The 25,654-nt window shown below is 43.6% G+C and overlaps 2 protein-coding genes across 6 annotated transcripts in view; one reads left to right on the forward strand and one right to left on the reverse strand.

Annotated features, from left to right (window-relative positions):
- The window catches only part of col28a1a (collagen, type XXVIII, alpha 1a), a 114,215-nt gene that overhangs the window by 79,248 nt on the left and 9,313 nt on the right, over positions 1 to 25,654 (reverse strand). The gene's annotated exons all lie outside the window — the stretch shown is intronic.
- The window catches only part of LOC130567027 (NACHT, LRR and PYD domains-containing protein 12-like), a 38,212-nt gene that overhangs the window by 751 nt on the left and 11,807 nt on the right, over positions 1 to 25,654 (forward strand). For both annotated transcript variants that reach the window (XM_057354900.1, XM_057354899.1), the window contains exons 3-9: positions 49 to 156; positions 995 to 1,102; positions 1,271 to 1,378; positions 1,559 to 1,666; positions 2,999 to 3,106; positions 3,592 to 3,664; positions 19,266 to 19,467. In XM_057354900.1, the coding sequence (XP_057210883.1) occupies positions 49 to 156; positions 995 to 1,102; positions 1,271 to 1,378; positions 1,559 to 1,666; positions 2,999 to 3,106; positions 3,592 to 3,664; positions 19,266 to 19,467 (815 nt within the window). The remainder of the gene's footprint in view (positions 1 to 48; positions 157 to 994; positions 1,103 to 1,270; positions 1,379 to 1,558; positions 1,667 to 2,998; positions 3,107 to 3,591; positions 3,665 to 19,265; positions 19,468 to 25,654) is intronic.

The raw sequence follows: 25,654 nt of genomic DNA on the forward strand, positions 1-25,654 counted from the left end.
CAGAGCTATGAGAGTCTTTAACAGTGTGAATATGTTGCTGTGTTTTAGCGTGATTCATGGAGAATCGCCTGAACCCAGCTGTGTGTCCATGAAGAGTGACTGGTCAATGAAGAAACCACTTTCATTTAGTGAGACAGACTCTTCTTCTGATGTGAGGTGAGAACATAAAATTGCAGTCATATGCAGTTATTTTCTTTATGGTTTCTGGGTTGTTTCTGTCATCATTCATTCCCCCTCTTGTCATTTCAAACCTTTGTGACTTTCTTTCTTCCACAGAACACAAAAGAATATATGTTGAAGAAAGTTGGTAACCGAACAGCCCGATGACACCTATTCACTCGTATTGTATGGACAGAAAACCAATGAAGTGAATGGGTGCCGGTTAACAACATTCTACAAAATATCTTCTTTTGTGTTCTGCGAAAGAAAGAAAGTCATTGAGGTTTGAAATGACAAGAGGGTCATTAAATGATGACAGAATTTTCATTTTCATCTCTAATGGCACTGCTGCTCTGCTGGGATGAATCTGATGTTGTCTTCTAGAGGTCTTCATGGATCCACTTAGATCAGAAAACCGGCATTGTAAAAAATACCCATAAAAAAAACGAATATTCCAGCAGCTAAAAAATTGTAAAATCATTTTTTGTGAAGCAAAATTACCTTTTTTAAACGTACAAATCTGAAGTCTATTTCAGCAATTTGACCTTTTTTCAGGGTTGGTTCTGAAATTTGTGGTCTCGGGTACTTTAAAATAGATGTTTAAAACTTTTCTTATGCTTCTTCATGACTTGGGGAGACTGTTCTTTTTACACTGGGGTAAAGAGGAGGAAAGCTCAGAAAACAAGAACTGTAAAGCAAGTTTTATACTTGACGCATCCGCACGAGCACATGGGTGCACACGACATAAATGACGTAATCGTAGCGTAAATATATCTGCCACTTTTAAAGTTACGGATTGTAGCCTTATCAGCCTTAATTTGGTGTTTTGTTGTAGTGCGTCTCAGAGAGAATCTCCGGAACCCAGCGGTGTGTCCATAAAGAGTGACTGGTCAATGAAAAAACCACCTTCATTCGGTGAGACAGACCCCATTAGTGATGTGAGGTGAGAACAGTTTCAACACAGATGGTGGACCTCTGAAAAGAGATGTCCTCTCTCAAATAACATTTAATGTTTCATTAGATATTTACACACTTTTCAGAAATTATGAAAAATTAGGAGTTTGTGCCAGAGTGAGGAGTGTTTAACAGTGTCAATATGTTGATGTTTTAGTGTGCTTTTTGGAAAATCTCCTGAAGCCAGCTGTGTGTCCATGAAGAGTGACTGGTCAATGAAAAAACCACCTTCATTCAGTGAGACAGACCCCATTAGTGATGTGAGGTGAGAACAGTTTCAACACAGATGGTGGACCTCTGAAAAAAGAAGAGATGTCCTCTCTCAAATAACATTTAATGTTTCATTAGATATTTACACACTTTTCAGAAATTATGAAAAATTAGGAGTTTTTAATAACAGAGTGAGGAGAGTTTTTAACAGTGTCAATATGTTGATGTGTTTTAGTGTGCTTTTTGGAAAATCTCCTGAAGCCAGCTGTGTATCTATGAAAACTGACTGGTCAATGAAAAAAACACCTTCATTCAGTGAGACTGACCCTTCTGCTGACGTGAGGTGAGAAAAGTTCATGGTTTAAAACAGGTGGTGAAAAGAGATGTCCTGTCTATTATTAAATGTTGACATTACTTGATATTTAAACCATTTTCAGAATCAATGAAAAATTAACACAATTATGACAGAGCTATGAAAGTTTTTAACAATGTTACTATAGGGGAGAGCGGGGCACAACCCAAGCATTTTTGGATTTGGTTCAATAATTATACATACTCCTCTCTGCTACAGAACAAAAATAAAATCATACAAAGTTTGCATGTGACAGAAGTGCATGTTACAACTAATGGGTGCACGCACGGTGTAGTTACGGGTGCTACGGTAGCATTGCAATGCTAAAGCTTCAAAATACTACACTAATGTCGTAGTACTGTAAGTAATGTTAGATATGTGCATTAACGTTCATTTGAACATGTCTGCAAAAGCATTAGGAGTAGCCATTTTAAGTGCCGTCGGCTTTCTATTGTGCAAGGATGCAAAATGCTGTGAAACGAGCAAAAGTTATCCCCTATCACAATTGCAAGAGTGATTGATGTTTTACAGTTTTTATTAAATAGCATTGTCATGTTGTAAAATAGGACCCTTTTTTTGCGCTTTCTCATGAATTAAATAGATGTAATAGAGCGATTCTCAATCAATCTTGCATTGAAGATGGCTTTTCATTTTATTCATTAAAAACAAGGTATGACATGTTTAGAAAGCATTCATTTAAAAAATGTGTACTGACAATTTAAGTTTTGAACTTTTTTCTTCCAAAAAAGGCTTTACGGTAATGAGAATTTCAGTTCTCATTATGTTAAAATTAAGCTTTGTACAAGGTAGAGAACACAATTATGTTTATTTTGTGTTACAGAATTGTATGTTTCATAATTAAAATCTTTACTGCCATTATGTTTCAGTGGTTTCGTGAGAATGACCTAAACAGAACTGTTGCGTTTCTCTGAACAACACTAAGTGTGTTCGTTCCTAAATGAATCCATGTTTTAAACAATACGAATGAGGCAATGATTTAGTGAGTCATTCAGAATTACGACTAATTATGAACCTAATATTGTAATTGCATTTTGCATTTCAATCAAGTTACATTGTTTTCATTTCATTATCAGTGTACACTTGAAAGCTTAGTTGTAATGTGTAATCACAATACAGTGATTAAAATAAAAAATCTCAACAAAACACATCAAAACCATCTGCAAATTCACAGAACATGATCTACGCAGTCAGAAAAAAACCCAAAGTACAACTTACTCGACCCTGTCTATCTATGTACAAGGTCCATGTTACAATCAACTCAGCGCTGGGTTGTGCTTCACTCACCCCTATTTGTATTTTCAGTGTGTTTCATGGAGAATCTCCTGAACCTGGCTGTGCATCCATGAAGAGTGTCTGGTCAATGACAAAACTACCTTCATTCAGTGAGACAGACCCTTCTGCTGATGTGAGGTGAGAAGAGTTTCATATTTTATATTAAATGGCTTCATCAACCTGCATTTCTACAAAGTGTGCCATTATATTAAACACATTTTAAACTAAATCCTTGCTTCTTGTCTTTATGGAAAACTCCAGTTAAAATACTGCATTAAAATACTCTCAAGAACAATAAGAGATGCATTTCCATTGCCCTTTAAATTGCGTAAATTAAAACTGCTAATTGAAAAATAGCCCAGTGGAAACATGTCAATTGCGCAAAAAAAAAAAAGTAAGCAATTTGAAAAAGGAATATTTCACAAAACTGCAATAGAAACTGTTTTTTCGCCTGACGTATGTAAAAGTCACACGACCATTTTTATAGTCCACACTGCAGCGTGAAAATGGCAAATTTTAATGTTTAAAAAACATGTTTAAAGAAGCTCATTATTTCTCGAATACAGTATATCTGTATTTTTTATTTGTCGTGAATCTCTAAATGTTACTGTTCTGATCAACAGAAATAAGGAAGATGAATTAATGAGGTGTGAGTTAAGCTACGCCAAAAAGAAGCAGCTGGACTCCATTTTTACCGTAAGTGTTTTGTGTTGTATCTTAAGTTTTGTGTCTATCACTTAATATAACCGAAAACTAATAATTCATACATGTTTATATTTTTGTATATTTGCATAATTTTTTTTACTGTATTAACACATTGCACTACTTTGACTTTGATTTCTCCAACACAACCACATCAGCTTGCTCAACCATTTTGCTACCGAAAAGCTGAGCATACATGGTTCCACAGTTACATACTGACAAAATAAACATTCATACCCCTGCAGAAAAGCCAAGTAAATTTCATACAAGTAAAAACACGTTTATGAGAAAAAATGTTCACAAGTTGACACTATGGGAATGTGTGCGCCGGTGTCTGAAGCTGGAATCATGACTGTTTATTATGAAGGTATTTTTGGTGCAAAACAACTGAGCGCCTGTGAGAGTGGAATTTGTAGTTGTAGAGGTCGGCCATACATGTGTATCAGTAAATTTGAAGTTGCAAACTTGTAGATTTTTTTCCTCTTCTGTAATGACAACACAACAGTTACGCCTTCTTGAATCCTTCAGTGCAAGTGCACAAATCCAGTTCTACAAATCACAAACTAAGATACTCGTGCACTCACATCTTTTGCTATGATTGCTGCAGTAACTATGGTGCAAAACACATTCACACACCTGCAGCAAAAGCAAGCGTTCACATACGAGTTTATGTGAATTCATGCAGTGAGAGTTGAATGCTTGTCAAATATTTTCTCACAAATTTAAGGTGTTATTCTTGGACATCTTTCTTACACAAACACAAGAACATAACTACAACTGCTTGAATCTGCTGCTGCGAGTCTCTGACACAAGTTCGCACACTCTCATTTTGCACCACATATCTGTGTGATGTATGGAGCAAAAGTGATTTGTGCACTTGCAGAGGCCAAACCAGCTAGTTTTGACGCCCAGCAGGTGGCGCCCTAACGCGCAAGTAATGGAAAAGTCCGCGAGAATCACCCGGAGCTGCTATTTTTCTGAAATCACTAATCGTCATAGAATACATTGGTTTAGTTTAAATATATGCTGGTCGGCTACATTAACAATCCTAAATATGGTTACTGTAGTAAAACCATGGTTACCACAAAATAACTGATTTTCAAAAACCATAGTTTGTGAAAGTGACCTATTAGTCAGATATGGTGACCCATACCCGAAATGTGACCTGTGCATTTAACCCATCCAGACAGTAGTGAACACACATACATACGGAGCAGCGGGCAGCTATCACTGCAGCGCCCAGGGAGCAAGTAGGGGTAAGGTGCCTTGCTCAGGGGCACCTAAGTCATTACCCGCCAGCGCTGGGTATCGAACCGGCAACCTTCTAGTCATGAGTCCGACTCTCTAACCATTAGGCCACAACTGCCCCTAGTTAAACCAATTGCTGTAGTAAAACCATGGTTTTGCCAATAGTGCTACAAAACATGGTTTCGCTCTTTTATAAAAAAAGAATTCGTAATAGATCAGTGTTTCTGAATTAGGTATAGCCATTCTCAGAGTCGGCGCCAGGGTGCACAAAGTGAGGGGGCTGCTATGTTTAGTGGGGGGGCCATGGTTTAGGGGTTTAGAAGGGGATAGTGTCCCAAAATTTTATTCTACCCGTCAGATTATTTTACCAGGCATGCGCACATCAATGTTACGTCATTTTCTTGCGCTATAAAATCATACTTGTTTATTTTATACTGCTACGGGAATCTGATTGTGTATTTTCGTTGTTAAATCATTCTAGGCCTACATATTTATTTAGTACTGGTAGTACAACTATAGGGTATTGCGCTGTAAATTAATCATACATGTTTCTTTTATGCTGGTAGGATAATTTGATAGGGTATTTACGATGTAAATTTATTTAATGTGTTCATTTTAAACTAGTAGGACTATCTGACAGGGTATTTTGCATTGTAAAATCATCCTACCTGTTTATTTTGTCGATGTGGTTTAGATTATAGCCTAAATTTTGCCCTGCGGTAGGAAAATCTGACAGGTTGGACAATTCGAGTTTGAGACACGGCGCATAGGCTGAGGTCTCGCTCTGTTCTGTTTCAGTGTGCGGCTCTTCTGCTGTTAAGAAGCGGCACTCCGCCATGCCCCAGTTTTCTTCTCAAGTTTAAGTTTAAACAATTTACTTTTTTATCAGAGATAATCGCGGAAAACCTGATCTATATGCAACGTGGTAGGCTAACCAAATCATATTTGTAAAAGCGGCACATTCGCACAAAACGAGTGCGCGAAGAAATCCATGTCCGAACACGTCAGCCGTGCACTGCCTTTTTCATTGAGAGCCAGACATTTTTAACTATAACACAATAAAAAATCTAGTTAAATCCTGCCTATGGGTGCGCAATACCTGCGAGTTGTAGATACAAAGCATTTCATCCAGTGCGTGCTGCCGTTTTGAAGTTTAACAATTCTAAATGTCCATTTCGAGGACAGCATTTCATATTTCGCATAGTTTTTCAAAGCTAATAAATTGAACTGAACGAAAAGAGATGACACTGTAGGAAAGACACTGAAACTGAAAGGCTAATTTTTTTAATATCAACTTGGAGGAGAGCAAATGTTGTATGACGTTTTGACAAAAAGAACTGGAACCGATTATAGCCTACATAAATTCAGCGGAAGTTAATAAATGAAGATTATTAATTTAGACGCATATATAGAAAAAATATATAGAAAAATGTCAAAAGCAGGCTTTAAAGAAAAAGTGACAGAAAAAGTATACAGGGGACTGTTCCCCAGTAGCTTTATGTCTAACAAAACGATCGCATCAATATAACAACACTAAAGAGCGAGCTCTTGCTTTCTGATAGGTGGGTAGAGTAGCCAAAATCTTTACTCAAGTAAAAGTACAAGTAACTAGAGAAATTGTTACTCAAGTAAAAGTAAAAGTCACTATTTTAAAATTTACTTGAGTAAAAGTAAAAAAGTATGCAATGAAAAAACTACTCAAGTAGCTAGTTACTTAGTTACTTTGTATCTGATTATATAGGCCTACTACATAAAATTAATATTAACGCCAATATTTTAATATTACATTTTAATCAATATGTTTAATTATCATAAACAGATATCTTTGCAATATACTAGAGAGACTAAAGAATAGACAAACACAGAAGAGACCAGCATTTCTGTAAATTTCATCTAGTCCTGATGTCAATGTAGTTTACACAACTTATTTAGAATAAAGACCTTGTCAAACTAAAGCATGAACTAAACTCAGAGCATTTCCTAAGATGATCTAGAACATCTGCAGTGCTCTCTTAAATGAAATACACATTTTTGAACAAAGCTCATGTTTTCTCGTGTTGTGTCACGTGTGTGTTGTGAAACGCTCTTACTTGTAAACAAACAGTAAACAGTGAACCACACGCCCATCAACAAGTTTTCTTCCTTCTGTTCTACAAATGTATATTTCTGCAAGCCCACGTCTCTGTGTCTGACAGGTAACGCGCATGTTGCTGTGTCTGACGAACAGGTCGCGCAGGTGCGCGCATATGGCGGGCATTTATCATTGCTGGCAAACAATATGAAACATTTGCAGTTTTGATTGTATAGATATAGATTCATATCCACTTCATCCAACGCTCTTTGTGTTCTGCGTGTTCTTAAGTTTCGCGCTACGAGGAGTGAGTAATCCTGCTTCAGATGATTCAGATCGTGCTGCGAACTGAACAAATCATTTGAACTGATTCATTAGCCTATTCAAATGGTTTTGCCCATTGTTCAATTAATGCTTTCAAAAGAATCGATCACTCGGGAATGCCCGTAAAAAGAGACGACAACCTTGAAATAAACAACGTGTTTTAAAAAGCATATTTTAAAATGAAGGAACGAAGGAACGTCATGCAATGTAAGTTATGTAACGAAGTAAAAGTACAGATTTTCTATTAGAAATTTACTCAGGTAAGAGTACTTTTACACTTTTAATTTTACTTAAAAAGTACATATTTTCGAAAATGTTACTCAAGTAAATGTAACGAAGTAAATGTAGCGCGTTACTACCCACCTCTGCTGATAGACAGCCTGTATCTCCACTTGTCACCATCTGCATAATAATGCCCGTTTCTTGTTAAGCAATGCATACAGAAACGTTGCCGCTGGACGCAACAGTCCTTTAGCTTGTGTTTTTAACAACACATGAAAGTACAGCACAAGACAATGTCTTTAAAACCTGTTAACGAATAAATACATTATTTTTTACCCTCTGCTCTTGTTGTTTCTTTAATAAATATAAACCAAATTCATTCTCCAAATGTTTTTTTTAATGATATTGCCTTTTTTTCATTTTAAAAAGTGAGGGGGCACAGTGAGTGAAGTGGCCGGGCCATGCCCCCTCGTGCCTCCTCGTGGTGCCGGCTCTGGCCATTCTTATTTCACAAAAGGTAGCTAGTGCCTGCTCTGATAAGTTTGCTATTCAATCGTCTCATATTAAATGACACCGTCATATTAAACTATTCCTTGTATTTTCTACTGCTTAACTTTATAGAAAAATGACAGATCAGGGTGTGTCTTCGCAGGTGTGTAAAACCATTTCACGTTTGTTTTATATTTGTTTTATTTAGATGAGCAATAAGCACTGTTACCTGCGAGAGCAACGGTACTTGTTTCAAGAGGAATGATCCGTATCGTTCGATCGGTCGTTTTTCTATTTAATATCGAAAGTAAACAATTAATAAACTTATCCTGTTACTCGTCAGTTCTGCGCGTTCCAATTCTTAACGCATTTAATCCAACTACATTTCATCACTTTCTCGTCAAACAACCAGAGGACCAAACCATACATGCCCTACAGGGCATTCTTCTCTGTGCACATAAATTCTCCTATACGCATTGCATCAATATGGCGTGGTATGACGGCTGTCTGTCATACCTTGGTCATCTAGTAAGTAAAAATATTAAATGAAAATATAAACTATTAAATATAAATGATTCAATCAGTATTAAATCAGTTTTCAAAACGTCTCGGTTACGTTTGTAACCTCGGTTCCCTGATGGAGGGAACGAGACGTTGTGTCGAACCGACAGATGGGGTTCGTCCCTGAGAACCAATCGTTTCCGACTGCTTAGAAAAGGCCAATGAAAATTGGCAAATGAAATTTGCATGCCGGACTCCGCCCCGGACATCCGGGTATAAAAGGGAGACGGCGTGCATCATTCATTCACCTTAGTTCTGAGGAGCCTGAGACCTCTCACGACTGCTGCAGAGGACAGCACGTGTTGTGGCAAGAGGACAAACGTAACCGAGACGTTCCCTTTCTGTCGGTCTCTCGACGTTGTGTCGAACCGACAGATGGGGTTCCAATGGAAAACGCCATAACACTGTGCCCTGTCACAACCTCAACGAAGCGACGGTGACAGGCCTGGGCGTGTCAGCCGACGCTACCGCGAATTGTAACCTACCAGTGGGTAGGTAGGGTGTCCCAGAGCTTTCAAAAAGGTGGGAAGGCCCCTACCTTCGGCCTCACAGGCGGCGGCCTTGTTTCTCTAACAGCGAGAAGCCGCCCGGAACCATAAGGCACTGGGTAAGCGCTACTTCCTCAAGTGGGGAATGCGCTACAGAGACCACTTCCTACCGCAGGGAGGAGAATAGTGGAGATACCAACATGGTCTCACCGATGGGGAAGAACTCATGGGAAGAAGTGCGGCTGAAGAGAAAACCGCGAGGTGGAGGTCCACCCGGGGAGGTCATGGGTTACCAAGGTGGGAACCAGCATGAGGATACATCAGACGGAACCGCCCTACTGGGGAGTTGCAACGTCTGGTAGCACTAGGTCCGGTTAGAGCTATGCAGCGAATAACTCAGGTGAACCCGGCCTAAGGGGCAGGGCTGCTCTGCCCAGCCCGCCCCAGGGGGTGCTTGCTTAGTGATGGATGGAGTGCCTGTTCTTCGCCCAGTGGGGAAAGAATGGAGGCTGAATCGGTATACTGACCCACTCGAGAGAGGGGGAAAAAACCGAACAGGCGTACACCCTACCAGTTGCCGGTCCTACATGTGACCATGCAGGACGCGGGCTGACACCGGCTCTACGCGGAGGTTGTAAAACCTCGCGAAGGTGTTGGGTGTAGCCCAACCCGCAGCTCTGCAAATGTCTGCGAGAGAGGCCCCCCGTGCCAAGGCCCAAGAGGAGGCAACACCCCGGGTGGAGTGGGCCCTCACTCCTAGGGGGCACGGGCGATTTAGGGATTGGTAAACTGCCTTGACAGCGTCCACAATCCAGTGGGCCAACCTCTGCTTGGAGACAGCTCTCCCCTGTTGCTGACCTCCGAAACAGACAAAGAGCTGATCCGAGCTCCTGAAACTCTGTGTGCGGTCTAAGTAGAGGCGCAGCGCGCGTACTGGACACAACACGGACGGGGTTGGGTCTTCCTCCCCAGTGGGGAGCGCCTGTAAGTTCACCACCTGGTCCCGAAAGGGAGCGGTGGGAACCTTGGGCACGTAGCCGGGCCGAGGTCTCAGGATAACGTGAGAATCCCTGGGTCCGAATTCTAGGCAGTCAGGGGACACAGAGAAAGCCTGTAGATCCCCTACCCTCTTGATGGAGGCGAGCGCCAAAAGGAGAACCGTCTTCATCGTAAGATGAGGAAGAGAGGCATCCCCTAGGGGCTCGAAGGGGGGCCTGGTGAGACCTGACAGGGCTACATCCAGGTCCCAAGAGGGTATGGAGTGCGGACGAGGCGGGTTACGCCTCCTCGCACCCCTTAGGAATCTAATGACCAGGTCGTGCTGCCCTAGAGACTTTCCAGCAACTGAGTTGTGATGAGCAGCAATGGCGGCTACATACACTTTCAGTGTGGAGGGGGAGAGGTTAGTCTCGAGTCTCTCTTGTAGGAAGGACAGCACGGACCCGATCGCACAACTCCGTGGGTCTTCTCCTCGAGAAGCACACCAGGTCGAGAAGAGGCGCCACTTGTAGGCGTACAGTCGCCTAGTGGCAGGTGCCCTAGCCTGAGAAATGGTAGCTACCACCGCCGGGGGCAGACCACTCAGGATCTCCTCGTCCCGTCCAGGGGCCAGACATGGAGGTTCCAGAGGTCTGGCCTGGGATGCCATAACGTGCCCTTCCCCTGGGAAAGCAGGTCCTTCGTCAGGGGAATCGGCCAGGGGGGAGCTGTCGTCAAGAGCATTAGCTCCGAGAACCAAGTCCGGTTGGGCCAGTGTGGCGCAACGAGTAACACTTGATGCTCCTCTTCCCTGACCTTGCACAGGGTCTGTGCAATGAGGCTCACTGGGGGGAAGGCGTACTTCCGCTTGTCCCGCGGCCAGCTGTGCGCTAGGGCATCCGTGCCGAGGGGTCCCTCGGTCAGAGAGTACCAAAGCGGGCAATGGGTGGTTTCGAGGGAGGCAAACAGGTCCACCTGGGCCTGCCCGAACTGCACCCAAATGAGCTGGACTGCGCGGGGGTGGAGTCGCCACTCTCCGCGAGGCGTAGACTGACGAGAGAGCGCGTCGGCTGTCTGGTTCAGGTCGCCTGGGATATACGTGGCACGCAGGGAGCGGGTCACCTGCTGACTCCACCGGAGGAGGCGTCGGGCAAGTCGTGTTAACTGCAGTGAGCGAACGCCACCCTGACGATTGATATACGCTACTGCAGTAGTGCTGTCCGACCGGACCAGCACGTGCTTGCCCTGCACGAGAGGCTGCAGCCTCTTCAGTGCAAGTAGCACAGCCCACAACTCTAGGCAATTGATATGCCAGCGCAGGCGGGGGCCCGTCCAAAGCCCCGACACTGCGTGCCCGTTGCACACTGCACCCCAACCCTGCAGGGAGGCGTCTGTTGTCACCACGACATGCCTCGTAACCTGCCCTAGGGGTACCCCTGCCCGAAGGAAGGCCATGGAAGACCACGGGGTTAGGGTGCGTCGGCAGCGAGGCGTAATCACCATCTGCCTGCTGCCGGTGTGCCACGCTCCCCAAGGAACTCGACTCAGGAGCCAGTGTTGAAGCGGCCTCATGTGCATCAACCCGAGGGGTATCACCGCCGCCGAGGATGCCATGTGTCCCAGGAGCCTCTGAAATAGTTTCAGGGGAACCGCCGACTGCGTGAAATGATCCAGGCAGTTCAACACCGACTGGGCGCGTACTGCGGACAGTCGCGCTGTCATGGTGACAGAGTTGAGTTCCATACCAAGATAGAGGATGCTCTGCACAGGGGAGAGCATGCTCTTCTCTCGGTTGACCTGTAGTCCCAATCGATCTAGGTGCCGGAGCACCAGGTCCCTGTGTGCACACAACAGATCTCGCGAGTGAGCCAAGATAAGCCAGTCGTCGAGATAGTTGAGTACCCGCACACCTCTCCCCCTGAGGGGAGAGAGGGCGGCCTCCACGATCTTCGTAAAGACTCGTGGAGACAGAGACAGACCGAAGGGGAGGACTCTGTACTGATATGCCCGACCCTCGAAAGCGAACCGTAGGAACGGGCGATGACGAGGGAGAATCGAGACATGAAAGTAAGCGTCCTTCAGGTCGATTGCCATGAACCAATCCTGACATCTGACGGATGCCAGGATGCGCTTCTGCGTGAGCATCCTGAACGGCAGCTTGTGCAGGTGTCTGTTCAGGGTACGCAGATCTAGGATGGGGCGCACCCCCCCGCCTTTTTTGGGGACGATGAAGTAAGGGCTGTAAAACCCCTTGGACATCTCGGCTAAGGGGACGGACTCGATCGCACCCTTCGCCAGAAGGGTGGCGACCTCGCTCCGTAGTACGGGAGCATCCCGGCCTCTGACCGAGGTGACGAGGATGCCCCGAAACTTGGGCGGGTTTCTGGCGAACTGGATCGCGTAGCCGAGACGGATCGTCCTTCTCAGCCACCGTGATGGTGTGGGAAGCTCGAGCCAAGCTCCCAGGGACCGTGACAGGGGGACTAAGGGAACGATCTGCTTCATCGACCCCCCGGGGGGTGGTTCGATGGCTGGCAGTGCGGGTCTCTCGCCGGGGAGCCCCCGGGAAGAAGACTGGCTCTGCTGGTTTGCCTGCCTGGCGATGCAGGTCCCCGCACCGTCGATTTGAGAGTGCTGAGGGCTGCAAAATACATTCGATGTTGCGCCTCGCCAAGACGCAACGTCGAGTGGCCGAACACCGTCTGACAGAGGGTGAGAGCGGCTGTGAAGAACACCCAGGGAGATAGGAAACTCTTTTTGTGAAAAAGTGGGCGCTAGGCCCCCGTGGGCGCGGGGCAGGAAGCATCCCAGATCGACCGTCCAACGATGTCATGGCTGGATACGGGCTTGATGGTATTAACCTCCCTGGGGTCTTCCTGTCAGGAACGCTTCTTCCTAGAAGGTTGTTGACGGGGTGGTGGTCTCCCCTTTGACACCCTCTTCCGGGGTGCCGCCTGGGTAGGGAGCGCTGGAACCGGAGCTGGCTTCGAAGGGGGCCGGGGCTGCTGGGAAGCAGAGGCCGCACGGGAACTCGAAGGCCTACGGGCGGCCGAGTCTCGGCGGGGAAGAATATGGCTAATCGCCTCCGTCTGCTTCTTCACCGTCGAGAACTGCTGAGCGAAGTCCTCGACAGTGTCACCAAACAGCCCACCCTGCGCAATGGGCGCGTCGAGAAAGCGGACTTTCTCGGCGTCGCTCATCTGCGCAAGGTTGAGCCAGAGATGCCTCTCCTGGACCACCATGGTGGACATCGCCCGACCCAGGGCCCGCGCGGTCACCTTGGTCGCCCTTAGAGCGAGGTCGGTGGCGGTGCGGAGTTCCTGCATTAACCCCGGGTCGGTCTTACCCTCGTGGATCTCTTTCAACGCCTTGGCCTGATGGACCTGCAGGATGGCCATGGCGTGGAGAGAGGAGGCAGCTTGGCCCGCGGCAGTGTAGGCCTTCGACACCAGCGATGCCGAAGTCCTACACGCCTTGGACGGGAGTTTCGGTCGACCTCTCCAGGTGGACGCCGCCTGCGGGCACAGGTGCACCGCGACTGCACGTTCCACCTGGGGCACGTCGACGTAACCCCTAGCCGCCCCACCATCGAGGGAAGAGAGAGCGACGGAACCGGTTTGACGTGTACGCGCCGAAAAGGGGGCGTTCCACGTCTTCGCCAGTTCCTCATGCACTTCCGGGAAAAATGGAACCGGGGTTGGGCGCGGCTTGGAGTCGCGCTCAGAGCCCAAGAACCACGTATCCAACCGTGAGCGCTGGGGGAGAGGCACCGGAGTACACTCTAACCCAATGCACACGGCGGCCCGGGAAAGCATGGCCGACATCTCGACATCCGCCTCCTCCTGAGCTCGTCCCCCCCTAGGGGGGAGCTGCAGAGAGTCGTCGGGATCGGATGCCAGCAATTCGCCCTCCGATGCTGCGATGGACATCTCATCCTCATCACGCATCGTGTCCGACTGCGTGAAGGAGGACGCTGACGGTGTGGCACCGCCAGCTAAGAAACAATGAGGCGAGCGAGACGGGGTGCGAGCGGTCCGCGAGCACTTGGCTGACGGATAAGCGAAATAAGAAATCCCCATATCACCCTCGCCGCTCGCGTTGGCGGACGGAATGGCCTTAGCCATCCTAGTCACAGCCCGGGAAGCATGCGAGGTGGTGGCTAATTTTCCGGAGAAAACAGCCACCAGTGACCGCAACGTCTCTATGACCATCTGCCCGCAGTGCGGGCAAGATGAGTCCACGAAGGCTGCCTCAGCGTGTTGGACCCCCAAACACCTGACACAGACATCGTGTTTGTCCCCATCCTCGATGAGGACACCGCACCCAAGAGAACAGCGGGACATGCCACGCTGGAGAATTTAACTCTTTTTGTGAATGCGCAGCTCGAACACCTCTGGAACCGCCGAGACGCCCAGGGGAAGTCGCTGCAGGAAGGGACAGTCCGCTGCACCACGTCGTAGAACCGGCAATGTAGAGAGTCTTTGCTAAGCAGCAAGAGAAGATCTTCATAACCGAAGGCTCCGAAGAACAAAAGGTGAATGAATGATGCACGCCGTCTCCCTTTTATACCCGGATGTCTGGGGCAGAGTCCGGCATGCAAATTTCATTTGCCAATTTTCATTGGCCTTTTCTAAGCAGTCGGAAACGATTGGTTCTCAGGGACGAACCCCATCTGTCGGTTCGACACAACGTCGAGAGACCGACAGAAAGGGAACCATAGTTATGGTTATATATTGTTGTAGCCATTGTTTTACTACACTAACCATGTTTTTTTCTCACTGTAGTAAAACCATGTTTCATTTTCATAAGGGATTGTCAATGTAGCTGACCAGCATACTTATTTAAACTAAACCAATGTATTCTATGACGATTAGTGATTTCAGAAAAAAAGGCAGCTCGGGGTGATTCTCGCGGACTTTTCCATCACTTGTGCGTTAGGGCGCCACCTGCTGTTCGTCAAAACTAGCTGGTTTGGCCTCTGCAAGTGCACAAATCGGGGCGCAGGTGGGATTTTTTTAACTGGGTGGACCAAGCTGTAAGCAAATGATTTCAACTCGGTTAGTTATTTTGTGTAATTTGGGCTTTAACTAGTGTTCAAGTAGTTACTTTGCGTAAGTTGGGCTAATGGTTTGTAATAAAAAGCCATTGGAGGATTCTTATTTGAAATCATGAATAAACAACAATGAACAAAGGCGTATCTGATCAACACTAGCAATGCATGATCAAACTGTTATTTGTCTAGTAAGCCAATCACCCACCAAAACTTAATGCCTTCTGCAAAATATGTTTTATTTAAACATTTAAACATAAATCAGTAAATTTACCTTAGTCAACTTATACAGCACATTTGGTTAGATGACAATGTTATGCCATGACCTTAATTAAGTCTTGCAAGTCCAGATAAATCATTATTTCCTGACGATAAATTGTTTGATTTATGCAACCATTCTTTTTGTAAATTCGCTATTTGCCACTGTCCACTCACCTAATTGCATAGTCATGCTCTCCACGTTTTGCTGTGTTTGCTAAGTGCAAAAGACTAGCTATACAAATAAATAACAAAACTGTCACATCTGGGGAAAGTCAACAGGCATAGGATACTTACATTGTTTAGTTTGTGAAAAAGCGAGGGGATTGTTTCTTCATTGCCTTTTGTGTGGCAGTTATGAAGTCCATTTGTTTCAGTCCATAAAAATCACCAGCTCAGTCATCGATGATGGCATTTGATCACTATGGTTACCGCTACTACAGGTACAATTGAGGCAGCTAACAGCTCCTCATAGAACCCCAGGGGCGGGATCACTAAATCCTTGGTGTTTCGAGTCTGACGTCATCACGCAACAGTGTTTTTTTTTGCGATTTTAACAATCATAGGTAGTTTAGATGGTTAGAGTAAGGTTAGGGTTAGGGTGTGGGTTAGGGTAAAGGTTTCGTAAGACTTGAAACACCAAGGATTTAGTGAGGGCCGCAGCACACAGAGAACGTAAACGTCGGTGGACGACTCAATTCTAAAGCATTGATGCAAAATAATGAAGGAGCGGCGTTCCTGTCCTACGTAGGCTAACGTACATAGCGATTAACTGATTAATCTTCAGTTTTACCGATGTTTGTAGCCTTTCGTAAGGAAAGTGAGGGGGGCAGATCGGGATCTGAGGGGACGTGTCCCCCCGTCCCTAGAGCTATCTGCGCGCCTTTCACAAATCACTTTTGCTCCATACATCACACAGATATGTGGTGCAAAATGAGAGTGTGCGAACTTGTGTCAGAGACTGGCAGCAGCATATTCAAGCAGTTGTAGTTATGTTCTTGCGTTTGTGTTAGAAAGATGTCCAAGAATAAAACCTTTAATTTGTGAGAAAATATTTGACAAGCATTCAACTCTCACTGCATGAATTCACATAAACTCGTCTGTGAACGCTTGCTTTTGCTGCAGGTGTGTGAATGTGTTTTGCACCATATTTACTGAAGCAATCATAGCAAAAGATGTGAGTGCACGAGTATCTTAGTTTGTGATTTGTAGAACTGGATATGTGCACTTGCACTGAAGGATTCAAGAAGGCGTAACTGTTGTGTTGTGTTTGCGGGAGAGGAAAAAAATCTACAAGTTTGCAACTTCAAATTTTGACTTCAAATTTACTGATACACATGGCCGACCTCTACAACTACAAGTTCCACCCTCACAGGCGCTCAGTTGTTTTGCACCAAAAATACCTTCATAGTTTGTAGGCTTAAAAAGGGTCAGCTGACAGCAAGGTCGAGCGCCAGCAATAAACATCAGCCTTATTGTCTTCAAGAAACCAGTTGCCTGGTGTATGTGTGTCAAAACAGATTGTTTGTCTTGTTTGCGTGTGGTTAGGTATTAGATTAAAAGTCAGGGACACCACATGTTGTTAGGGCAGCCAGACCCCACTTATCATTTCACAATCAAACCTGAGTTCCTTAGGTAAAACCATCAGAACCACTTTTTCAAGGATAATTTGAGATTCTACCATGATGCAGGCATGTTCATCAACTGCACATGTTCTGTTGTTCCTCACTTCTATGGCTGATATCATGCAGGGCCAGGGCATACCAGTCAACCAATTTCAAGCATGCTGGGTCTCATAGAAGCAGCAGCCAATGGGATTTCTTTGGGTGTACTCCATAGGTGCGTCCCAAATCGCACACTTATGGACTATTCTATGCCATTTTTGTATAAATAGTGTGAGTAGTGCGATCGCATTGAAAATTCTCAAAAAAAGAAGTGCACTTTCAGTGATCGGATGATGCACTCATTCTACTGAAAATATGAAGAGTGGAACTCTGGACAGTTCACGCACTAAACAGTCGCAGTTTTGCTTATGTAGCAGAGGGGAGGCGGGGCTATCAGATGCTGCTCGAGCAAAGTTCTTCTGCAGAGTGATTACACTTAAATCTGATGGTGACTGAAATCATGCTGGGCAAAAAAAATGGAAATTGCATTAAATGTACACTGCACAAATTGATTTTATTGACACACATTGTTTTGTGCGACTGGCGTTATTTGCCCTCGTCTGGGAAACTTACGGTTAGTATAAAACCGTTAAGTATTCCATTTGGGATGATACTACCCTTCTTAAATTCATACACTAGATGGTTGAGTGCATAGTGCATAGTTTAAGTGCATACAGTAAGTCATTTGGGACACAACTCACATGACACTATGCATGTTTATATGTTTGGGAATAACGGTAAAACAGAATTGAATACAGAAAATTTAATTCAATTCAATTTTATTTATATAGCGCTTTTCACAATGTGCATTGTTCCAAAGCCGCTTTACAGGAGAAAATAAGAAAAACACAAAAAAGGTCAAACACAGCACAGTGCATGTTTATAGACCAAGCAAGATCAATCTAGTAAATAATATCTAATAAATGCAGTCTCCCGGTGGTTTATTTAGTATATTATGCATTAAGTGAATGCTTGGCTGAAGAGATGTGTCTTTAATCTAGATTTAAATTGGGAGAGTGTGTCTGACCCTCGAATAGTATCGGGAAGGCTATTCCAGAGTTTAGGCGCTACGTATGAGAAAGCTCTACCCCCTTTGGTGGATTTAGTTATTCTAGGTGTTATCAAAAGTCTGGAGAAAAAGCCCTAATATGTTACTCATAAAAACATTATTAACAGATAGAGGAAAACAATAATGGATTTATCAATGTGATTTAGAGCCTGTTCTTTAAAGGCAGAATAGATGATCCTGTCCAGAAACATTTTTGTCATGCTGGTTGGAAATCTATTTACATCCTGATAGCAATCAATAAGTAAAATAGTCTTTTTATATATCGTCTGTGAAAGGGTTAGGACCAAAAAACTTTTGCACAATCATTGCATTTGGTCCGAACAATTCGTATGGAATCAGAATCAGAAGAGCTTTATTGCCAAGTGTGCTTGCACACACAAGGAATTTTCTTTGGTGTTGGAAGCTTCTAGTACAGACATTCAACACAATGACAATACAATATAATAAGATTTACAGTCTAAAAGATTCTAAAATGGGCATATATAAATGGAGGATGGGATCATGATTTCAGTGCTAGCAGGCTAAAGATAATACCTTACCAAATCAGCCATTCCACCTTTAAATAATGTTCAAATACCACCTAAATACCTGTGAGCTGTCCTAGATGTGACACTTCTCATCTGGTGTGCGACCCCCTTTAGACAGTGGTCTGTAAAGGAATCCTACCTAAAAAGACTTTCTGTCTCGGGTCCCAAGATGAGGAAACTGTGGGTCAAAGGGGGACAGAATTTGGAATTCCGTTCTCTCAACAGAGAGAGAAAATTCAATAATATTGTTGATAGCAGTATGTTTGCATCAATTTGTTTATAGAGTTTTTAGGCATATATTGATCATCAACCAATATATGAAGAGTTTGGTTCAAAAGTGAAATTTAAATAAACAAAAATATTTTTATTGTCCATTCCAATTAATATCAATCAAACTGCAGTTGGTTTGTTTTGATTTGAGCCATAACAACTAAAAAAATACAGCCAACTGTCACAATAAAACACAATAAAAACAGAACATAATAAAAAACATGATTTTGGAAAATTAAATGTAACAGAGTTATCTCATTTTGGAACCAAACTCTTCATATATTCACTACGCCATGTATTGATTCACCAAAGCACAGATAAACCTAAATGAAACTACATTGTTTGTTTTATCACTGGAACTTAATTCTGACTTTAGGAACTTGAGAACAAAATCATCTTTCTGATTAAGAAAGAGTTAAAGAGTTTCAAGAACTTATTGAGGCCAGATGACCCAGCACACTCTGAGAGCAAAGAGAAGGATGACGGTCAGAAAAGAGTCAGAGATGGCGTTTTGAAGATCACACTGCATGTCCTGAGAAAGATGAAACAGACAGACCTCGCTAACATGCTACAGACCAGTAAGGGCTCTGAGTCATAGAACTATTATCATTATAACTAAAGACTTTTATCTTTATCAAAATTTCCTTACTTTCTGATTATGTGTGATGAAGATTTAATGAATACAATTAATGAAAAGAAAAAAACAGCTGCAATGTTTTTGTTGATACACTATATTCTGTAGGTTGGCATGTAGAAATGTGTGAAACTACAAAGTTCCCTTTCTGTTGGTCTCTTGATGTTGTGTCAAGACAGAATGGGGTTTGAACTTAAGAACCTATCATCTCTGATCGTAATTTCAAAACGCCAATGAACTTGGCGAACGGGTATAAAAAGGAAGATGGCGTGTCCAATCATTCAGCTTTTCTTCTTCGGAAATCGTGCAAGGCATTATTTATGCTGAGCAATTTAGTCTCTGACAGATATATTTGACTGCTGGACATTGACTGCTGGACATGTGAGAACATTAGTGTTGTCACGGTACCAAAATTTCAGTAGTCGGTACCAATACCAGTAAAATTCCACGGTTCTCGGTACCAATTTCGGTACCAAAGCAAAACACCAGTACATGCTAATTGAAACACAATTTTATTAATAAAGCTCATTGTTAATATAAATGTATAGAAAGCAATGCCATTTTGTATACATGAAGTATAAGTTAATTGTTGCTGAAACTGTTGTGTGCTCACTGGGGTCTTTCATGCTGATGAACATCCTCCTCAGTCTGCTGCTGTATAAGACAAATAGAATAAACTTCAGTAAGGCAACTGACTGAACAAACATGCATATGCAATATTAAAACAAACCTCAGTTTTTATACTGCACTTACACAAGATTACTTACATTAAGGTAACTGTATATTAAAATAATAAATGCAACAGATAGATTTTTTATTTAGTTTAAATGTGGTTTTTTAAACCTAATAGAGTTATCTATCCAAGACATACACATTGCTTGTCATACAGTTAGTATGCTAGTTTTCTAGCACATAGATTTCAGATAGGCCTATATAAAATAGGTACTGTAAACCCCATCCTGTCCTCCCACTTATTTTACCCCATTACAGTTATAAAAGCATTAAATGGTAAATAAGGACACTTGACTGGATTAGCATTGGCGCTAACAAATTAACACACAAACAGGGACGTTTGTTTTAACGTAAACCTTTAACTTAACATATGCTACAACATTCATAATGCAAACGCAACAGAAATTGAAACTTACCGCTTGATCTTGTTAACTTAAATCCGGATGCTTCCTCGTTTCACCACAAAACTCTGTTTGTTTTCTTCGTGATATGACTTTAATCTGAAGTATTTCTGCGCGCATCTCTTGTGGATCGGAGCCGCGCTTATCCGCTCATCACGTCTTGTTGCATCTATAAAAAGTTTCCGACTGACAACCTGTCAGACAGAGCATCAGTACCCGGTTGACCCGGTACCACGGTGGTACCGGGTCTTATGAAAATTAGGTACCGACAACTTTTTTATTTTTAGGTACCGACTTGGACCCGAAGTACTGGTACTTTTGACAACACTAGAGAACATGTTAGTAAATATGTTGCGGTCACGGCTGTCTGTGTTCGACCTGGCCCATTCAGACTGCCGAGGTCCAGAGCACCTTCTGTTCCTCAACAGCCGCGCCAGCTCCTGCATCTACATCCTCTCCTGTCATCTTTGGTCTGAAAATGAGCGACGCCTATTTGTTCCATCACAGCGAGGCACCAAATCGCTTGCAAAAACCTTTACTCATTCGGTTCCCCTGTGTCACGATCCGTACAGATGAACCCAAATGCAGACGGCGATGTGGTTAAACAAAGACTTTAATCACACGAAAAAAACACAAAGCAAAACCTATGTGGGGGTAAAACAATGGGAAACAGGAGGTAAATAACACAGACTAGACAGGAACAATAAACTTGACTAGACTAAACTAATATAACTCTTGACATAAACCAGACTGGACTCGACGTGACAAAACTAGAGAGATTTAACTCTAAGAGCAAGATGACAAAACATCATTGACTAAACTAGGCAGAGTTTACAAACAAAACGAAACAGCACAGGACAGCAAACACAAGGGTATTAAATAAGGGAAACTAACAAGGGATAATTAACAATGGGCAGGTGAGGGGAATCAAACACTGATGGGATGCTAAACGAGGAAACGAGGAGAGACGAGACCGGAGAACACATGGCACGCCAAAACAAACAAAAAAATGCCATGTGTCTTGCACAAAACGTGGGGCTGTCATGACCCTGCCACAAGACTAGAAAGTATGACAAGTTGAGGCAGGATCATGACACCCCTGTGGTGGAATAAACTGCCAGCCTCCACCCGAACTGCTGCATCCTTCACAACTTTCAAAAAACAAAGTTTCTCTCCCTTGCTTGCTCCAGCTTTAATCCTCCTAGTACCATGGCCTTGTAAACTAATGGTAATGTTTATCTTGTTGACAAAATATTATATGCTCTCCTACTTGTAAGTCGCTTTGGATAAAAGCGTCTGCCAAATGAATAAATGTAAATGTAAGTGCATCCTGATGTCTATTTGATATCAGGACTGGTTCATGGCAATCGACCTGAAGGACGCGTACTTTCATGCCTTGATTCTCTCTCATCACCGGGCGTGTCTCAGAAAGGGGAGGGCAGTCTTTAAACAGAGACTGGCGCACTGGATCGTGGATGCCATAACTACGGCATACTAATCCCATGATCTCCCGTGTCCACTCGCAGTGAGAGCACACTCCACCCGCGGTGTAGCCTTCTTGTGGGCACTGGCTCAGGGCACCTCTCTTGCAGATATCTGCAGAGCTGCAGGTTGGGCTATGCCCAACAACTTTGCGAGATTCTACAATCTTCACATGGAGCCGGTGTCAGCCCATGTCTTGCACGGTACCAACAGGCAAGATTGGCGGCTGGGCGTATGCCTGCTTAAATGCGTCTCCCCTTCCCTAGGTGAGTCAGTAAGCTATTCTAGCCTTCATTAGGCAGTACATCCGTCACTAAGCACTTTTTCTAGTAACGAGCTGATTACCATGCCTGGTATTGGTAGAGTTACCCCCGGTTTAGGTGAACCCCCTGTAGCTGAGCTAGTGTTTCATACATAGTGACTCCACCGGGTGTGATGGGTTGCCTGGAGAGGGGATCAAACCCGGGTCCCTGGCATGCAATAGTTGAGGTGTAGCTCACTGAGCTAGTTCCAAGGGCTTTAAACCCAATTGCAGAAGATAGATAGTCCAGAGGCGTAAGTCATCACAAATGGAAAAAACTTTAATTAGTAGACAAAAAAACTTAAAGTTCAACAAAAAGTAACAAAAAGGTAGACTCGGGGGTCTAAAAACTAAACATAAGTATAACACTTAACACCATACTGCTCACAACAGGAAACGAGGTGTAAACGGATCAAGACTGAACAAAAAAGGCAGGGAACAAACAGACTTATAAAGGGTCAAACACAGGTGTAGACAATCCGGTAATGATGAGATGTAGAAGGAGGCAATGTTGACCTCTACAGGCCTGGAGCAACCAGAGTCCATAATGTGGTCTATCTGAAGGCACCTGGCAGGAGAAGAGCGACCCCTGCAGGCCAGGACGAACAAACAGTCCCAAAGGAACAGACACGTTATATCAGGTGGTCCCGTGTGACGTATTTTCCACTCTCCTGTTGGTGAACCTGTGTTCTCTCCTCGGTGGACTGCTCCACCACTCGTCTGTGCACCCCTCGGATGGGGCCCCTGCACACCTTTGTTCCCATGAGTTCTCCCCACTGGTGAGACCATGTGTCCCCTACGGTGCCGGGTGGCTATCTCGCTAAAAGGAAGGTTAGCGCCTGTGACAGCCGATGGTTTCGACAAGCTCAAGGTGATGCCTTACTACCCACACTGGAAGGTTTACGATATCACAGAGCGCTCACTAGTGACACGCCCAGGCAAGTCAGTTTCGGTCTCCTTGAGGTCATGACACGGCTCAGCACCGTGGAGTTTCATATTGGGACCCCATTCTGTCTCAACACAATGTTGAGAGACCAACAGAAAGGGAACATCTCAGTTATGAATGTAACCTCTGTTCCCTGATGGAGGGAACGAGACACAGTCTGCTGCAGCGACTGGGAGACGCCTCCCAGGATCCTCAGCACAAAAGCTGAATGATTGGGCATGCCATCTTCCTTTTATACCCGTATGTACGGGGCAGAGACTGGCATGCGAATGCCATTTGCCAAGTTCCATGGCCTTTTGAAATTACGATAAGAGATGATAGGTTTCCAAGCTCAAACCCCATTCTGTCTCAACACGTCTCGTTCCCTCCATCAGGGAACAGAGGTTACAGTTGTAGCCGAGATGTTTCATACAGTAATTGATTACCCGTCTGAAAGTTTAGTCAACTAGTATGTGGTTCGTAATGTTAGATAGCAAATCTGTATAGGCTGCATAATTTTTACCAAACTCTGACCAAAGACACTCCAACACAAAGTGTTTAAAGTGCATAAATGGATAATTGGGAAAATTGAAGTAAAATATAAAGTAAATCAGAATATTTTAGCAAGAGAAATACAAAGCAGAGAGAGATTCTCACAAAGTACAGGTTAATTGATCACAATCAGGCACAGACTGTGAGACTTGTGTGGATCGAGACAGACAGTTCACCCAAAATTGAGAATTCTGTCATCATTCACTTATCCTCATGTTGTTTAAAATCTGTATAAATTTCTTTGTCCTGTTGAACACAAAAGCAGATATTTAGAAAAATGTAGGAAACCAAACCGTTCTGGGGCACCATTGTCTACCATAGTAGTTTCGTTTCCTACTATGGAAATCAATGTTGCCCCAGAACTGTTTAGTTACAAATGTTGGAGAGACTTTGGACTGTTAGCTTCTGATACAGTAGTGGATGAGTAAACAGTAAACACCCCTGGGTGCCGGTCAGAGCACAAATGACGAGGAGACAGGTGATCAGCTAACACTTTGTATTAGAAGTAGATGGATAGAACACAGATGTATCTTGAAGGATGTACATAGTCTGTAAATAATAAATACAAAAAAGATCATGAGTAAACTAAGATGTGTATATAATGTTCACTGTTACATAATAAATTAGTCTGCCTCATTAACATCAGTGACATTTCTCTAGGAAATGTGAAGTTAAGCCAACAGAAATGAGGTATTTCTCAGGCAAACAACAATAACAAAAATTGGATATTTATAACAGGTAATGGCCATATATGGAATGAAGGATGGCACAGTAGAGCAGCATTTACTCTCATATGATACCCTCCTCATATGATTGTAAAGCTCTTTGGGTGGACAGCAATACACAACAAAGCGCTATATAAAAATGCCTCATTCATTCATTCATGCATTCATTCATACAAACATGACGTTAATCACACTATAGAGAGAATAATCAAAAGTGCATTGATATTAACTATCTGAATATTACAAACGATCGCTAAAGGACATGTCCGGGTATCTCCGTATGATACAGATGCATGTAATGTTTTTCAGATCACTATTAACACAAATAGAATCACAAAGGCTTACTTTGCGGTCAGACACTAACATCTTGATGTTACATCTGCACCAATCATCATAAACAAACCGGAATAACGTCCTTTCAGCTGACAGCTGAACAAACACCCTGCATTCCAATCAGCATACTATCCGTCCTAATAGTATTCAAAAGTAGAATTAGTATGTCCCAAATCGTAGTATGTTAAAAATAGTATTCCAAAAATTCCTGTTATGGTCTACTAAATTTCTGTAGAAATTCGAAGTGCAGAATGATGCACACTCTAACGGCTGATATTACCCACAACTCACCAGGAGTAGGCGGAGTTTATTGATGCATTAATAAATTATATAACTGATGCATCACTAAATTAACAAATTTAAATATACAGTAAAAATTACATACAAAATAATGAATGAATAAATACCTTAATGGAAAGAAGAGCTGTATTTTGATGTGTGTGACAGTTATCGGCCGCTATGTTGTCTAGGCAACAACGGCCACTTCCACTTGCTGTTAGTATGTCCCAGGCTGCGTCCGAAATCGCATATTGTGGTACAGTACGTACTGAATTTGAATAAGTACCTACCTATCGGCCATTAAAACAGTACGTTCTATATAGTATGAGTGGGAGAAGTATGAATACATTTCGGACATACTGCATCCACCATGTTTTATGGTCATGTGATCCGTATGCTCT

Source organism: Triplophysa rosa, linkage group LG16 (assembly GCF_024868665.1).
Source record: "Triplophysa rosa linkage group LG16, Trosa_1v2, whole genome shotgun sequence".
NCBI classification, from domain to species: Eukaryota; Metazoa; Chordata; class Actinopteri; order Cypriniformes; family Nemacheilidae; genus Triplophysa; species Triplophysa rosa.